Raw genomic sequence first — 19,151 nt, forward strand, 5'->3', positions numbered from 1 at the left:
GGTTGTGCCGAGGTGGATGCACCGGTTCCTGTCAGATCACAGAATTAACATCGTCGGGCATAGTCAGTACTTGGATGGGTGGCCCCACGCCACGCGCTGCTGACGATTTTCGCTTCCCCCTTACGATAGAGGGGACAGGGAGGGTGGTGGCGTAAAATCCTTGATCACCGGTTTAGCGCCAGTGACCTGGACTAAATTACAAAGCTATCCACATTCTCCCATGGACAGGGTATGTGACACAATTGATGGTGATCCGCCGGATGGTGATCCTACCCTCGGCGACCCCTTTGTGCTCTTCCAGAAGAGCAGACTACCCGCCAGAGCCGGGTTTCATCCTACCACTTCTCTCATTATCTCCACCACGAACGCGACATTACGCTAAACACAACATTACAGTCATCTACATTTTACAGATACACTTACACACACAGTTCTCGTCCTTCGCAAAGGAAAGGTGCCTGCAGCTGCAGAGGACAGGAAAAATCTTTCCAATTACCTGGATGAACTTTCCATTCGGCGCTTCCCAGGCGTTCATGCCATAAGATTTTATTTACTTACTGCAACATTGTGCAACAGGCAAGAAGGGACCCACGTCAAAGTGGGTGCAATTGCAACCAAATTTGACAAGACTGCGAGACACGCAATTTCACTGTACGCAGTGGTACTGGAACTGCGTGGAGGTGGTTTCGTTGCCCCGCAGCCAGTACCATGTGTTCCGTTGGCACTCGCACGTCAGCAGCACCGTTTGCGATGGTGCCAAGATATCTGGGACTGGATCAACGACGAGTGGGGTCTCCGCTCTTCTCAGATGAGAGCAGATCAGCTGAGTAGTGGTCATCAACGAGCCGGCAGGAGTGGCCGTGCGGTTCTAGGCGCTACAGTCTGGTACCGAGCGACCGCTACGGTCGCCGGTTCGAATCCTGCCTCGGGCATGGATGTGTGTGATGTCCTTAGGTTAACTAGTTCTAAGTTCTAGGGGACTGATGACCTCAGAAGTTAAGTCGCATAGTGCTCAGAGCCATTTGAACCATTTTTGGTCATCAACGTATCCACATATGGGACATTTGGAAGCACCTGTGTATCAAATTCCGGTACAAGATGTAGCAAGACTTCATGGCCATAGTGTGGAAGGTAATAAAACTGTGGGTAACACTCCAGGGACTCATCAGCGTACCCAGGATTCAATGCAATGACGGTTTGAAAACTGTTTAAATGATAGCGGAAAGCATTTTGAGCACCTATGCACATTACTAAATTGAAATCCTGGGCACATTTTTGTGTCTGTGTTTGAAGGCTAATCTGAATGTAAAACCCCACGTGTTTATGAGTGAAGTTAACTGAATCAGAACTTATGGTGATCCAAACACCCCCATAAGACCCAATTCTGGAATGAATGTACGCAACGGAGTGATTAACGCTATGGCCCTAGCAGTAAACCTTCAGGTGGGGAATATGCATTTTGCCATTGAAAAATATTAAATGTGATCAGGGATGTACATCTACTGGAACCAAACATATAGTTTAAATGATCTCTTTAGTTTATTACAAATGTCATGAGAATGAACAAACATCTAAATCAACCATGAAACCCTGATAATTACAGACGTAGAATATTAACTATAAAAAGCAGATAAGTGAACTATCATTTGGCAAAGATACGCAGTGGCGGTCAGGAATAGTTCATAATCTTAATCATACCTTACTTTATGAAATTTATCTCGACTTGCCTGTACATTAGTTATAACGACTCACTGACTGAAGGAACGGAGAAGCCCATGCAACTGAGAATGCTGCTTTTCTCTGCTTGTCTGTGAAGACTGATCTCAGGAACTAATGCAGGGATTTTGATACGTTTTTCACTGATAGGTAGACTGGTTCACGTGAAAAGTTTGTGTGTGTATAATTTATCACCGCTACACCAAACAAGTCCTTTGGCTGCATGTACTTAATGATACCAGAGCGATGCCAGAGCAGGTTGCTTGTTTGCTGTAAGAAAGAGTTTTATGTGGCATGCTCCTACTTCTCTGCCTCTGTGTTTGTCCAGTATTAATGTATTTGAATAGTTCTAGAAAACAGGCCCTAACCTGGAAATGTAGCATAATATTTTTGTGTGATAAGGCCATTATGTAGGTGTACCACACTACCACTCCTCGTATTTCTAAATGGTTCAAGATAACGAAACACGGATTTAAAAAATGGTTCAAATGGCTCTGAGCACTATGGGACTTAACTGCTAAGGTCATCAGTCCCCTAGAACTTAGAACTACTTAAACCTAACTAATCTAAGGACATCACACACATCCATGCCCGAGGCAGGATACGAACCTGCGATTGTAGCGGTCCTGCGATTCCAGACTGTAGCGCCTAGAACTGCACGGCCACCACGGCCGGCTAAACACGGATTTATGCAAGAAAAAGTGTACAAATAAAGAAACTATTGAGCGTATGCTTAACGGATATCTCACTCAGTAGAGCATTGCCACGAAAGCTAATGACTGTTTCAATTTTGCAGAACGTTCCAACATTTCGTAGACTCTGATATTCTACGCTTTCAGCTTCGTAACTTTCACCTCAGTTGTTTCCAGACCTGAATTATTGTACCACACTGATACATTTTCCATTCTCCGTCATACCAAGAAGGAGCAGCCTGTATATGTTTTGATATCCAGGACATTACCCTCGCCTGCTCACCATATTGTTGTTCATCCACCTCTGGACCGCCTTTTTTCCCACCGTCCCCGGGCTACGTTGCCGTTTGGGATCCGTGTGCAACGTGTGCTAGAGTCCCTCGGTGTGGAGTCTGTACAACCCCAAATCCTGGGTTTTAACCGCCTTCCACTCTGGTTACTGGAGAGGCCCAGAGTGATTTTAGATTTGGTGCAGTACAAGAGAGATTGCACTCCTGCCACCATTTTTAATGCAGAATTTTCTGCCATTTTATCTGAGCACCACGACTATGTAGCTGTTTTTACGGATGGGTCGAAACAAGGGGATTCTGTTGGTTGCTCTGTTGTTTTACTGGATCGTGACCTCAAGGTTCGACTGCCTCAGACATTTACTGTCTTTGTTGCAGAATTGTCTGCGATCTTGCGGACATTGGAGCAGATGAGACATTCTTCCTGTCCTGACTTTCTTGTCTGTTCCGCTTCACTAAGTGCCCTTCACTTATTGCAACATTTGTATCCAGCAGATAAAATAGTCCAGACCATCCAGGATGCCCTCCTCCAACTACAGTGACTGGGGAACGTGGTGGCTTTCTGTTGGGTTCCAGGGCACGTCGGCATTGCTGCGAATGAAAGGGCAGATCTCGCAGCCAAGGAGGCGTGTCTCTATCCACAAGTATCTCAGTGTGCTATCTCCCTGCACGCACTCACCTCGCTGTTGAGCTCACGAGTCATGGGTCGATGAGAGGATGAGTGGCTGGAAGTGACTGACAATAAGCTCCGTTTAGTCAAGCCCACAACGCGTGTGTGGTGTACTTCCCGTCGACGGGACGAAGTTCTCCTCACTCGGCTTCGGATAGGCTACAGTCCTATGACGCATGGCTTCCTGCTCCGGCGAGAGGACCCTCCAACGTGTGGTGCTTGTGGCGTCCAGGTCACTGTGCGCCACGTTCTATTGGAGTGCGTTTTACTTTCTGACCAGCGGGCCGCGGCTGACTTGCCAGCGGACCTGCCATCTCTTTTGGGAAACACTCGGACGAATGTGGTTAAAGTTTTAAAGTTCTGTGCCATGTCAAATGTTTTTACAAAGATTTTAGGGAGAGGGTCTTAATTTGCTCACTGTGTGACAAGCTCGCCCATATTTTATGTAAGTGGCCAGCCAATGACAATTTCCTGTCGCTTTCTTGCTGCTACGTTTTCCCTTTCCTTACGTTTTACTTTCTTATGTAGCAGTTTCCTTCTTTTCCTGCTTTCTTTGCGTGTGCGCTTCAGTTTTGTTAAGTCTGTCCACATTCGTTCCTTTTAATGTGTGTCAGGGCGCTGATGACCTCGACATTGAGCGCCCATAAGCCCCAACACACACACTCCAGGACATTACATATAATGAAGAGTCTGAAGTACCCTTACAACATATTAGACGTCATTGTGCCTAAACCTAGTACAACTGTAGATGTCCGCATTCTGCCACAGGTCACTTCCGTCAATTCGACTATGGCCGCGCGGGAAACATGCGGCGCTACGGTCGCGCTACACCACCGGACTACCCGCTGGAGAAAGTCGCCATCCCACACATGGTCATGTATGGCGATGACGACTGGTATGTCTCCATGCAAGTGAGTACACTATACACTCTGCTATTTATATATATATTGTTAAATCCAGCCTAGTCGTCAAATATAGAGTTTCTAGGAAACCTGCTTTCTCGGATCGCTAGACAACATTCAAACAAATCGTATTAATGAGTTTTATTACAAAATGACAAAAATACAATGCTTCGTGTTACACAGATGTGTCGCAAACGAAGGGCAACACACAAAATAAGAAAGCTCTTCACTATAACAATTCAAAAATGGTTCAAATGGCTCTGAGCACTATGGGACTTAACATCTTAGGTCATCAGTCCCTTAGAACTTAGAACTACTTACACCTAACTAACCTAAGGACATCACACACATCCATGCCCGAGGCAGGATTGGAAGCTGCGACCGTAGCAGTCGCGCGGTTCCGGACTGAGCGCCTAGAACCGCGAGACCAAATTTGCCGGCTATAACAATTCCCAAGCCCGTGTTACATAGAAGTGAACAGAGTAGTCGCTGTGATACAAGTGCCTAAACTTGAAGCTGCTCTTCAGCTGGGCCGCGACCCGTAGGGCGCGGCGCTTATGTCCTCTTCACCTAGGGGCCACTAATGTCGCGTTGTCATCCTGGAGAGAGATCGGTCAGCGTGCAATTGGCTGACGTCTTGTCACAGCCCTCTCTGCTCTGTCGTTCCCGACTGGTGTGGCGGCGCTTGACTTTACTATACAGGGTGGTCCATTGATCACATTGTTCCAATGTGATACATGTACTTTTGTGTACATATCATTTCTGAGAACACATGCTGTTACAGCGTGGTTGCCTGTAAATACTACATTAATGCAATAAATGCTCAAAATGATGTCCGTCAACATCAGTGCATTTGGCAATACGTGTAACGACATTCCTCTCAACAGCGAATAGTTCGCCTTCCGTAATGTTCGCACATGCATTGACAATGCGCTGACGCATGTTGTCAGGCGTTGTCTGTGGATCACGATAGCAAATATCCTTCAACTTTCCCCACAGAAAGAAATCAGGGGACGTCAGATTCGGTGAACGTGCGGGCCATGGTACGGTGCTTCGACGACCAATCCACCTGTCATGAAATATTATATTCAATACCGCTTCAACCGCACGCGAGCTGTGTGCCGGACATCAATCATGTTGGAAGTAAATCGCCATTTTGTCATGCAGTGAAACATCTTGTAGTAACATCGGTAGAACATTACGTAGGAAATCAGCATACATTGCACCATTTAGATTGCCATCGATAAAATTGGGGCCAATTATCTTTCCTCCCATAATGCCGCACCATACATTAACCTGCCAAGGTCGCTGATGTTCCACTTGTCGCAGCCATCGTGGATTTTCCGTTGCCCATTAGTGCGTATTATGGCGGTTTACGTTTCCACTATTGGTGAATGAAGCTTCGTCGCTAAACAGAACGCGTGCAAAAAATCTGTCATCGTCCCGTAATTTCTCTTGTGCCCAGTGGCAGAACTGTACACGATGTTCAAAGTCGTCGCCATGTAATTCCTGGTACATAGAAATATGGTACAGGTGCAATCGATGTTGATGTAGCTTTCTCAACACCGACGTTTTTGAGATTCCCGATTCTCGAGCAATTTGTCTGCTACTGATGTGCGGATTAACCGCGACAGCAGCTAAAACACCTACTTGGGCATCATCATTTGTTGCGGGTCGTGGTTGACGTTTCACATGTGGCTGAACACTTCCTGTTTCCTTAAATAACGTAACTATCCGGCGAACGGTCCGGACTCTTGGATGATGTCGTCGAAGATACCGAGCAGCATACATAGCACACGCCCATTGGGCATTTTGATCACAATAGCCGTACGTCAACACGATATCGACCTTTTCCGCAATTGGTAAACTGTCCATTTTAACACGGGTAGCCCGCATCTCGTGGTCGTGCGGTAGCGTTCTCGCTTCCCACGCCCGGGTTCCCGGGTTCGATTCCCGGCGGGGTCAGGGATTTTCTCTGCCTCGTGATGGCTGGGTGTTGTGTGCTGTCCTTAGGTTAGTTAGGTTTAAGTAGTTCTAAGTTCTAGGGGACTGATGACCATAGCTGTTAAGTCCCATAGTGCTCAGAGCCATTTGAACCATTTGAATAACACGGGTAATTTATCAAGAAGCAAATACCGTCCGCACTGGCGGAATGTTACGTGACACCACGTACTTATACGTTTGTGACTACTACAGCGCCATCTATCACAAAGCGAAAAAAATGGCCCAACTAAAACATTCCTATTTTAAAAAAGCGCAGTTGATATCCGTTTGACCTATGGCAGCGCCATCTAGCGGGTAAACCATAGCGCCATCTGGTTTCCCTCTTGAAGCTAGACGAGTTTCGTTCTGTGTAGTTTTTTCGTTTGATGCTTATTTCGTGAGATATTTGGTCCGCTCACTATCAATGGACCACCCTATATATATATATATATATATATATATATATATATATATATATATATATATATATATATACAGGGTGAGTCACCTAACATTACCGCTGGATATATTTCGTAAACCACATCAAATACTGACGAATCGATTCCACGGACCAAACGTGAGGAGAGGGGCTAGTGTAATTGGTTAATACAAACCATACAAAAATGCACGGAAGTATGTTTTTTAACACAAACCTACGTTTTTTTAAATGGAACCCCGTTAGGTTTATTAGCACATCTGAACATATAAACAAATACGTAATCAGTGTCGTTTGTTGCATTGTAAAATGTTAATTATATCCAGAGATATTGTAACCTAAAATTGACGCTTGAGTACCACTCCTCCGCTGTTCGATCGTGTGTATCGGAGAGCACCGAATTACGTAGGGATCCAAAGGGAACGGTGATGGACCTTAGGTACAGAAGAGACTGGAACAGCACATTACGTCCACATGCTAACACCTTTTTATTGGTCTTTTTCACTGACGCACATGTACATTACCATGAGGGGTGAGGTACACGTACACACGTGGTTTCCGTTTTAAATTACGGAGTGGAATAGAGTGTGTCCTGACATGTCAGGCCAATAGATGTTAACAAAGACTTTTTGACCAGAAGTACATTCGAAAAGACCATGCTTTTGTGGCCTTAATTAGCGTGAAAGGTTTAGAAGGTGTTGCAGTTGTGAATGACATAAAATTCGATTAAAGGAAAGCAAAAAAAGAAAAACTGCACGGACCATTGAGCCTTCGCGAGCGAAACAGCAGGCTCTGAGCTAGTTATATCTATGTGACGGATGACGTTTCCTTTGTGGGTCTATAATTTACAGACCTAACTTTTAACTTTAACTGTTTCATTACACCCTAACATCATGGTACAATTCTTCATGCTCTTTGCTTCACGACTTAGAATATTTCAGTCTAGTGAACAACACAAGCCATTGGTATATTTGAACTGTGACTTCATATGTTATCTATAGAGCGCCTACAATGTGTTCGTTTGTAACTTTCAGTTCTAGTTTGTATTTTGTTTGCAATTTGTCTTTTAGCTCTTGTTCGGTGGAATGGATATTGCTATTTACTTGCACTATGTAGGTAGAGATTGGAGATGTGCAGTCCGAGTTTCAGGTTAGGTGCGAAGGTCACAGTCAGATTGTTGCTTGGCGAATTCAACGAAAGTGTCTTGACAATTTTCAATATATATATATATATATATATATATATATATATATTGCGCATTCCGTATATACATTCACGTCCCCTATGAATAACCCTATTTTCTCCCTGTGATCTGATATCAAGTTCTTGTACGTTTGAGGATATTAATAATAAGAATACCTACCACAGAAACCCCTATTCCTGTGAAAGTACCATTATTTTTTCGAACTGTGAATTGGTTTCTTTTCTTGCTATCAATTGATTGCTTCCGAGGCTCGTATCTGATATGACATAATCGGTCTGTCAGCACAGATCGCTTCGCTTATAAATCCCGTTCTGTCATGTGATTGACATACCGATATTCACAATTTTCTTTCGATTTAATCATCAATAAGGGCTGCTCACTTTGTGCAATGTTTTCTTTTGTTAATAGAATCCACTACTTAAATTTTGATTGTGGGAAGTCTGTCAAAAAGCCATTTTCGACTACAATAGTTTCTTTGTTGATCTCTTAATATTTTCCATCTAACTTTGTATTTTGTGACTGCTGACTATTTCCGTATCTGAACTCTTAAAGATTTTAAAATAAAACAAAGATTATTTACTTTCTTCATCTTTATTCTTCATGCATGATTATGTCATAACAGCGCTCTGGCTAGCAGCAACAAGCAACACTAGTTGCCATATTTTGTTAACGTTAACACATTCAGCATATTAGCTAGGTGGATACAACAGAATAACCTTTATAAACATTGTATACCTCTTTGTTGCAACAGAAGTTTTGATTTGTGATCGAAATATAATGAAGAAATAGTTTTTTTCTGAATCATAAATCGTGCCCAGGGTATGTTCAAAGTGGCAGAAAGGGCACTAATGAATTATCAAAGCAGGGCAGAGCAATTTTCTCTTAAGCTTATGTCTCATTGTATTCAGAATGTTGGGATGTAGACCAAGAGTATTTACTGGGTTGGTTTCCTAATGGTTTCCTTTGAATTGGAAGAGAAATATTATAGTCTGCTCTGATAAAGCCGTTGTTAAACTTGTAGGTTACTTCATTTGTGCAAAACTAAATCAATGGCGGACAGAGGGAAACAGATAAAATAAATGTATGTAAATATAATATTGTTGAAAGTGCAATGATGGGCATTTCTTGTAAATTGTCCTACTTAATGTAGAAATATAGTCTCAGCTACATTTTATTGTCGAATAATTGTAAGCTTAGGTAACACAGCACTATTTATTATTAAACTTGTCAAATACTGTATATTATAAACGAGTTTATTTCATTTGTCTTTATTCCTATTAGTTTTACAAGAGAAATTAGATTGTCTGTAGAGATTTATTTTGTAGTTCATTGCACCACATACAACAATATTTACAGTTTCATTTTATCCCTTATAAAATGGTTCTTGAAAGTGTGCCACTGTAAAAACAATGGTTTCGCTTGTTAAACAGTAATAGTTTCTTTTATACAATGATAGTAGCAGGTTAACATCAGATTTATGATGTCCTTTATGGTGTTAATTCATGCAAGCAAGTTACGCAATGGTATTAATATTCAACCTAAATAAGTTGAGTATAGGGGATCTCGTATTTGCTCTTTTCCACAAACAAATATAAAGCAATATGTCATAAAGCATGACAGTCCTGGCTTCCATTACAGTTGCTCAAAGCAAAAACGACGTAAGGCTACAAGAACAAAAATCTTGCCTACATATATGCAGTTCTCCACTAGAACAACGATAATTAAGCGTTCGAAGAACGTTTTTAAATGTTTGTTTACTCATCTGCTTTTACTATAAATACCAACGGTCTGTTGATGGAACCTCTGATAAATATGCAAAACTTCAATGTCATTCGAATCAGAAGTATAATAACCAAAGGTAAATGTTAAAAACAAATTAGCGTGGATTTATATGGAAAGATACGCCTGTAATTATAAAACTGCAGCCAAGGATTAAACATAAATAAAAATACGCTTGTTGATATTACAGTAAATAAGCACAAAAATAATGCAGGTAACTCGCACATCGAAAATATCACGCTGTCAATGACATCGTTTTTGTGATTGGCAGTACCAAATGTTGTTGTATAGAAAATACAAACATATGATCCCTTGCAAGCAGACGACTAGTTCCCAACATGATGTCGCAAAACATGGCGACTAAATGATATTTTTACTATAAAAATACAGCGACCAGCCACTTTTTTTAATGCGTTTTATTTATGCTAATATGCATTTCAGGTTTGCACCCATCTTCTGCTGGCAAATTATATGTATCTTCAGTTTCTACAGTGGTAAAATATCGACAGCAGTTTGGATGCTGCAGCTGGCCTGTGCAAAAGCAACGATTGCAATCATTTACTTCAATTTCGTGAGTTTAAAGCTACGCACTATTAGTTGTTCATTTTACTTACATTCTCCTCTCCTTGTTTTTTCTTCGCCTTTCTTCTTTTTTGTAACAGCACAAACACTTTTTGTCACGTATTTTACACAGGCGCTTTTACTATAAATACCAACGGTCTGTTGACGGCACCTCTGATAAATATGCAAAACTTCAATGTCATTCGAATCGGATAACGCAGTGCGCCTGTGTAAAATACGTGACAAAAAGTGTTTGTGCTGTTACAAAAAAAGAAGAAAGGCCAAGAAAAACAAAGAGAGGAGATTGTAAGTAAAATGAACAACTGATAGTGCGTAACTTTAAACTCAAGAAATTGAAGTAAATGATTGGAATCGTTGCTTTTGCTCAGGCCAGCTGCAGCATCCAAACCGCTGTCGATATTTTACCACTGTAGAAACTGAAGATACATGTAATTTGCCAGCTGAAAATGGGTGCAAACCCGAAATGCATATTGGCATAAATAAAACGCATTAAAAAAGTGGCTGGTCGCTGTATTTTTATAGCAAAAATATAATTATCCACGGCCACGCGGCTCAACAGTCCAAATAAAATGGACAAATTGTAATGGCGACTAAATTTTAAATGGCTTCAAATATGGAAGCACCTTTGTCAGTCTACATTGTTTATATAGGTCGTTGGCAATTACACAAACAATGCATAAACAAAACAATTATGTAGATCGAGTTAACAATCCATTGATGCAATTGCGCAATATGTATGAGTATCACAACAGCTACATTTGTAGCTTGCTATTGAAACGTCCCCTTAGAAAATTTGTGAATTACTAAGCTGGTTAACCCCTTACGTTATTTGAACGTACTCAGACATTTCGCTCTTTACTTATTCTGATCAACACTAAACTGACACACAATATTTTTAGCGCAACGCAATCTGAATTTCAATAATCCCTACAAAAGAATGGCCCTGACTAACAATAACCTATACCTTTCATGAATCACTTACCTCACAAAAATCTTCGTTACTCGAACTACTGCAATACAGCGAGCGCCAATACTGCCAGCTAAATAAAAGATTCAAACTACTGAAGGCACTAACTACTGATAGGCATAGTTAGCAAATGAAACATTTTGATAGAGAACAAACAATATTTTTACCTTAATAGTGTTCATAAGTCATAATATATATATCCGTTCCTGACATCCAGTCCTACAAATATACTGTCTCTGATGGACACACGTCCATATCACCCGCTCTCAAAACTCCGCCATCTTTCTCCCCACATCCACCACTGCTGGCGGCTCACCTCCAACTGCGCAACGCTATGCGCTGTTCACATCCAACTGCCCAACACTACAATAGCGAATATTCCAACAATGCCAACCAGCCACAGACTGCACACAGCACAGCCAGTGATTTTCATACAGAGCGTTACGTGGCGTTACTAACACAAAAGCCTAAACAGCCTACTTACAGTATGAACGATATTTCTGTGCCAGAGCGATATAGCTCCTAGCTGCACTCCATACTTCCCCCGGATTTCTTGCGCTGTTGCCTCAAGACTGCACTTATTAAGAAATCGGGGGTGCACCCCTCAGTGGTTAGACTTTCGATGTAGGGGCAGACTGTGATCGTGACATTTGTGTTACAGGACGTGAAACGCCTGCAAGACGCTCTACCCAAAAACATCGTGGAGATGTACAGGGTGCCCGAGGTCGGCTTCACACACATGGACTACATGTGGGGCCGCAACGCCAGAAGACTGATCTACGACAAGATCTTGGCTTCGATTGTCAACACGGAGCCACCGCTTGACGAGAGGTCTCTGCGGAAGCGGCGAAGCAAACTCTCCCACGCAGGGGGAAAAAGGCGAGACTGAAGACTCATTGCGGTGGGAAGACGTAGGCACTCGCGTGCTGAAGAGAATACATACTCTTTGTGTTATATCTACCTCATCTGACCTTACTGTGATGGAAATGCGTACACACTTACGTGCTCAAGCGAATACATACTCAAAGTGCTATATCTACTCATCTGACGAAGGAGCTTCAGATCGCCACGCATGACAGCGTAACCAGCTCAACATAGCTCTCTGTAGCGATGGTTGCTTGTACCTTGGTGCTATTATTAAATATGGCATGACAGCACTATACTACCGCCTACTTTAGACCACAGAGTAACAGTTGAAATCTTGCTTCGCTCTAACAGTCGACCCAAGTATAAGGGGAGTGCCACGCGTGCTTCTTGTCTTGCAGCCAAGTCCACACTGACTACAAGTGGTCGCCACGGGTCGGCAATGTCATGTGGCACATTCCAGAAAACGTTTTATATCTCATTCCGTGGTCTTCTTACTTTCACCACTGCAGGAGATGGACAAAACAGTACGAACACTCAACTAATGTGGTGCATGACAATACTCAGTGTCCAAACATACATGTAATGTCCTGGGGAGCTTTGTTACAATACGAACAGTCACAGCTCACCTATAGAACTTTAGACGGCACTTAAAAGTGCTGGGGAATGTCGCCAGACAGATTAAAACAATGTACAGGGTATCCACATGAAATCTCCCTGATTTCCAAGTCGTAGACGATGGGATGTTATACTCTAAAACTAACCTCACTTCCAATTGCAGTTACAAAAACAGCCAAAAAATAAAAAAAAACTATGACATCTAGAAACTTATGGTTTATGGCAACAAGTAAAATAAATTGAAAAGTTTTGTACAAAAAGTTAATTAATTTTTACATGGGCTTCTTTCGTAACTCGTAAAATGTCTGTGCGACATTCTGAACACATGTCCACACAAGCATGTCAGTAGTGGTGAAGACCATTGCAACCACATTTCTTTTATGGGGATTGCCAAGGCCACGTACGGGCGGGGCACACAAATTGTCTTTCACATAGTCGTATAGGAAGAATTCCAGATGAGTTATGTCTGGACATCGCGGTGTCCAGTTGGTTGGTCCACCAAGCTCTATCTATCGCTGTGGAAACATTCGGTCCAGGAAGTCACCAACGAGTGAACTTCACTGCAGTGGTGCACGTCCTCCTAGAGGATAAAACTTGGCTGAAGGGAAAGAAGCTGAGGGACAGAAAATTGCTTCAGCTTGTCCACATAAACTGTTCCTGTAACTGTCTGCTCGAGGATTATGTTGTATCAGCCACAACACACATTCACCTTTTCGTTACCTCTGATATGTTCCCGAAAACTGTGGTGGTTTTTCAAACCACAGATGTGAATGTTGTTCCGATTAAAGTCCTGACTTGTTTGAAATGTTGCTTCGTCAGAGAAAATTCCTAGATCTCGCCTGACCCGCTCCAGTATCTCAACGGCAAATTCGCAGCAGAGCTGGAAGTCGTTTCGCTTCAGTTCTTACACAATTTGCAGTTTGTAAACGTTTAGACGAAACTGTTTAAGCGGCACTTTGTGGGCTACTAAGCGAGAAATGATTACTCCCGAGATTCTCGGTGACTTCATGGACTTCTTTGGAAGGTATCTGTGACCTTCTCCTCCATTTCATCAGATGTGCTTCTGTCAGAACCTGTCTGTCTATTTACACTCCCAGTGGCTAGTCATACCAGGCCTTAATTGTCTGGTGGCTCCCTTTGAAATCAGGTCGAAAATTTCTTTGGTCAGCAAAGAATGATTTCGTTTCCATATACCACAGAACACATTGGGCTCACCCCTGAGGTATAGTCATTTCTGGTAATTATGTAACACCTGAAACGAAACAAAAGGAATCGTTTCGAAGAAAGAAAATCTGAACAAAGCTTTTTGAGCTCCTTTGCAATGATGCCCCAAAACCACAAGTATATACATAATATTGATTTTAGGAAATTAGGGAGCTTTACTATAGGACATCATGTATTACTCTAAGAGGATAGGAAGTTCTCAGTATACAAATAATATGTGGTCAGCGTTAAAGAAATGTCAGAATATGGCTGTTCAACGTACCGCACATTTTCTCCAGGAGAATGATACAATTAGTGATACACAAGTGTTGTGCAAAATGTTACGGTAATAGTTGTGTAATACTTCTCTCAATTCTGTACTATTAGTAAATGTTTTTATCCTTCACGTAGAATAAATTTGTATACTTTTCCAAATGTCTGAAAATCATATTTTTCAACAAAAAAATACATTTGTATGTTTTTGAAAATGTTTGAAAACCACATTTGCCATCCAGAAATTACACAAGCGAAACCCAGTATACCTGTAACTCAGTCCTGGACAGTATTCCGTCTCGCAAATAACACTTTCGAAAAACGTGTCCACTCACTCTCATACGAAGTTGCAACAGTAACGATCTCACCACAAACCACTATTCTACTGCGGATGAAAACTTTCTTAATAACGGTAAAAGCACAACGCCATTCGGAAGATCACTGATACGACACAAACTGAAGACCATGAAAATACCTACATGCCAAACGCTCTGCTACAGCCGATAGCCAATAAACTGTAAACGAACCAGCCGACCGGCCAGTAACACCGCCTTCAGTAGCAGAGTTCACACACGTTTACTTTAATTTTGAAATAATTATTATTAATGCTTATGTGGATAAATACTTCTGGAAATTAAACGGAAAGGTAAGTGATATAACCGATCATTGATAGAAAACTCCAGAAGAATACTTTCGGAGAAAAGTGAAAACATGAAAAATACAGCTACTCTGTTACAATCGTATGAGTCTACTCTCAAATTTGTAGTTTCTCTCTTAGAATTCTGGAGGAGGCTTAAAATTTAAGATTGGCAGAGTTTGGTTCGCCTATCAACAACAACATACGATACCGGTGCGTGAAAAGTGATAAAATGTGAGGTTCATCATTAATTGGATTAGGCGTCTTTGACGATTATTTTCAAATAAATAATAAATACGTCTGAGTTTCGTAGCACTTTCCAGGTTTTTGGGGTGTTGTACAATTAAAAAACAATTCGATATCTCTAATGTGAAAGGCACGAACTGGAGAAGAAAATGATTTAAATATTCCAACAATGAGTTTAGATTTTTGACATTACACTCACATATATAGTCTGAGTAGCTTCGACAAAAGCTCGAGAAATAAAGTTATCTTCTAGGAATCTGTAAATGTGATCCAAGGTTTTTCTCTCATTACTTTCTTTGGCGTTATAGGTTAAGATCTTAAAGGGAACTTGCAATTCTTGTAGCGTAGCAGATCCTGAAATTAAAACATAATCGGGGTTAATTTAGAGTCGTCTAACGCTCAGATAAATATGGTATCAGTCAGAATGCAGCCTACCTTTGTATGCTGTTCTCGTCTACGGGATGAGACAGTCTTTGCTTGTAAGCTCTTAGAAGTCACTCTGACCATTGTCAAGTTATTGGAAACAGCTTCAAATAGATGTCTTGCATGACATACTGAGAGTGATGTATGTATCGAAGGTCGTTCAAATACTATCCTCCCCACTGATACTGCCTCATCATTAGTAAGTACGGGATCTGTCACCGATTGTCCATTTCACTGTGCGTCTCATTTCAGTGACAGATATAGTGCTCCTGTTCAGGTGAGGCAGCGACTATAGAGAACTCTCTAATCAAAACGTCTGAGGTGGAGCCTTCCACTGAAAATGGAGCTGAACCAGCTAGACACACTTCACCTATTAGGAAGCATGTGCAACATGGTATACATCGATCGGTTGTCAGCCGTTAAAATGTACGCCAAATAACGGTACTCCTCTGAGAAAAGGTAGCGAGGAATGGGGCAGTTCACCTAAAACATGCCTGGTGGCGTCATTCAATGTGTTGAAGACACTTTTCTAACAGCTACTGAGGGACAGGGATGCATCACGCTGCAGATTGTAACAATGTTACAACAGATGTTGCCTTTCGTATGGGTACCGAGGTTATACTTGGATCTTCCCACCGGAGAGAGTTAAGAAGAATCAACCTTGATTACCGAAGTACAACAAGACTGCCAATCTGCAGAATTGTTCCTGGAACTGATAGAAGCCCTCTGGTGCTGTGCCGAGCAGAAAGCTTAAGAAAGAGATTTCGAAAGTTTAGTGACAAACTATTCTGTAACTTGGGGGCCGAGAATCGTAGGGGCCCCTAATGGGTCAGCGTTGCACTGCGCATCAAAGGTTCCTACCCAGGTTACTGACTGTGTGGAGAACAGTTGACCTTAGGCGGCTCTGCATCCAATTCAGCTAATAATAGGCGTGGGAGTATAATTGTAAGACTCAAAGAACTGGCCCCCGGAGGTTTAACGATCTAAATCCTAGTGATCAAATGTCGAAGCATTCACAATGCCGTTCCTGACTTCGAAGTAGTTCAAATGGCTCTGAGCACTATGGGACTTAACATCTATGGTCATCAGTCCCCTAGAACTTAGAACTACGTAAACCCAACTAACCTAAGGACATAACACAACACCCATTCATCACGAGGCAGAGAAAATCCCTGACCCCGCCGGGAATCGAACCCGGGCGCGGGAAGCGAGAACGCTACCGCACGACCACGAGCTGCGGATCTTCGAAGTAGTCCTAAAGAGAAGTGGTGCTCGTATAGGGTGACAATTATTGAATTACATAAAAAAAAACCTAAATTAGTTACAAACTATGGCGTGCATACACCTTATTCAACATGCCTGCCATCATGGGCGATGATGTGGCGCGGACGAATAGTGAAGTCGCCGTCGATGACCTCCTGAATGGCTGTTTTCAGCTCAGCAATGGTTTTGGGGTGATTATTGTATACCTTGTCTTTAAAACAGCCCTACACAAAGGAGTCGTATGTGTTCAGATCTGGAGAATATGGCGGCTAATCGAGGCCCGTGTCAGTTGCCACTGGGTGCCCCAGAGCCAAAATGCGGTTCCCAAAATGCTCCTCCCGCACATCAGACTCTCTCCTGCTCCATGGGGTCGAGCTCCACATCTTGTTGGAATCAGGGTCACTTTGGATAATGGGAATAAAATCATCTTCGAAAATCTTCACGTACCGTTCGGTAGTTACCGTGGCATCAAGGAACATCGCACCAATTTCTCGTGACTAGACATCGCACACCACACAGTCACCCATTGAAGGTGAAGAGATTTCCCGATCGCGAAATGCGGATTCTTAGCCCCCCAAAATGTGCCAATTTTGCTTATTGACGAACCCACCCAAACGAAAGTGGGCTTCGTCGCTAAACCAAAACATATTAACCGTACTAATAATTCCCATCATGCCCCGCAGATAGCCGTGCAGTTTTAACGACCGAGCGCAAAGGCTTGTGGGAGGTGGAGGTGCAAGAAATTGGAAACAATCAAGACAACATGCGAGATTGGTCAAGACTCAGTATCAAGCGTAGGCATAAACTTGTAATTTTAATCTTTTCATCGAACACTTGACTCACTACCAGTTTAACCGAAAAGTTTGGAGAAAACCTCAGTTCGCTAATATGTTCGCCATCATACTGTCATCGTCATTCAACAATCAATTCGGGTAGTTCGTTTTGTAAATGATGGGCATCACAAGATATCTAACGGAACAGAACTAAATACCTAATCTCAAAGATACCTAGAATATGTAACTCTGAAGACCACTCATGACGGAACTATTTTAGATCTAATGTCAACAAACAGACAAACTTTTTTCAGTTTTCCGTACTGTAAGTGGTATCAGTGATCAATAGTCAGTTGTACTAAAAGAACAAAAAGCAGATAAAACAAGTAAGATTATATACGTGTTCAGTATGGTAGATAAAGAGGCAGTCGGGTCGTTTCTCAAAGAGGAACTAAAAACATTTACCTGTGGGTTGAAACATGTACAAGAACTGTGGCTGAAGTTTAAAAGAATAGTCGATCATGCACTGAACAGATATGTACCTAGTAGGATAGTTCATTATAGGAGGGACTCAAAGTGTTATATGGTCACTGTAAAGAAACTTCGAAAGAAATAGAGATTACCATATAACAGGTGTAAACCAAAGTATAGAGCTATAGATAGAGATACTGAATGAAAGTTGTTTGGCTGTCAGGAGCACAATGTGTGAAACTTTTAGCGACTGCTGTAGTAGAATCTTATCGAAGGATCTCTCCTAAAGAAATCATAGACAAAAGTAGTCATTCGCATGGAAGGTGGTGACCAGACTCTGATGGATGACGCAGGAACTGAAATTGAGGGTAGCAAAGCAAAACAAATAGCGAACTCTATTTTCAAATGATTCTTCACTAACGATGATATAGAAACATTTCGCCAGTTTTCGCACCATTTAAAAAGGTCAGTGATTTAAATATTAGTTTGGCGGCGAGAAACAGTTAAAATTACTAAAATTAATAAGCGCTTCAGGGCTTTATTGGATTCCTGTCAGATTCTATGTAGAATTTTCATCTAAATTAACTCCCATGTTAACCATAAGATACCGCAGATACCGTTATTAAATAATTGTGGCCGGTGACTGGAAGAAAGAACAGGCTGCACCTGTCTACAAGAATGGTAGCAGAAGTGATCGAGGAACTTACAGTCTACTTTCAATGACGCAGAACTGTTATAAAATCCTACGATCTTCACCCGTGATCTAGGAACCGGGGATAAGTAACAGTAACTTGTTTCATCGTTGTCTGCTTTTAATACCTACGAAGCACAGCTTTCTCCCCTTCAAAACAAAAAGCAAATAAATCCTCATTACATAGCAACTCATGCCGGTACGGTAGCTCAGCGTGTTCGGTCAGTGGGTCAATTTCCCTTTCTAACAAAAAAAAACTGAGTGTATGGATCAACGATGAACTTGAGCGGGTGTCATGGCACGTCCGTCCCGAACAAATGCAACAAACTGAGATCAACAAAGAAAAAAAAGGGGCATGGTGGCTTTGGCTAGCAATCAAAACATCCTGGGTTCCGGACTCTAACCCAGCCACTACTTAGATTTTGAATAAAAATCATCTGCAATGGCGGCCGCAGACTTCTGGCATTAGAA

General features: G+C 42.0%; 1 protein-coding gene across 1 annotated transcript in view; it reads left to right on the forward strand.

Annotated features, from left to right (window-relative positions):
- The window catches only part of LOC126095457 (lipase 3-like), a 233,423-nt gene extending 219,081 nt beyond the window's left edge, over nucleotides 1–14,342 (forward strand). The window contains exons 7-8 of the mRNA XM_049910249.1: nucleotides 4,134–4,276; nucleotides 11,880–14,342. Coding sequence (XP_049766206.1) covers nucleotides 4,134–4,276; nucleotides 11,880–12,107 — 371 coding nt within the window. The 3' untranslated portion in view covers nucleotides 12,108–14,342. The remainder of the gene's footprint in view (nucleotides 1–4,133; nucleotides 4,277–11,879) is intronic.
- Nucleotides 14,343–19,151: the final 4,809 nt, after the last annotated feature.

The sequence above is a fragment of the Schistocerca cancellata genome, chromosome 8, assembly GCF_023864275.1.
Source record: "Schistocerca cancellata isolate TAMUIC-IGC-003103 chromosome 8, iqSchCanc2.1, whole genome shotgun sequence".
Classification (NCBI taxonomy): Eukaryota; Metazoa; Arthropoda; class Insecta; order Orthoptera; family Acrididae; genus Schistocerca; species Schistocerca cancellata.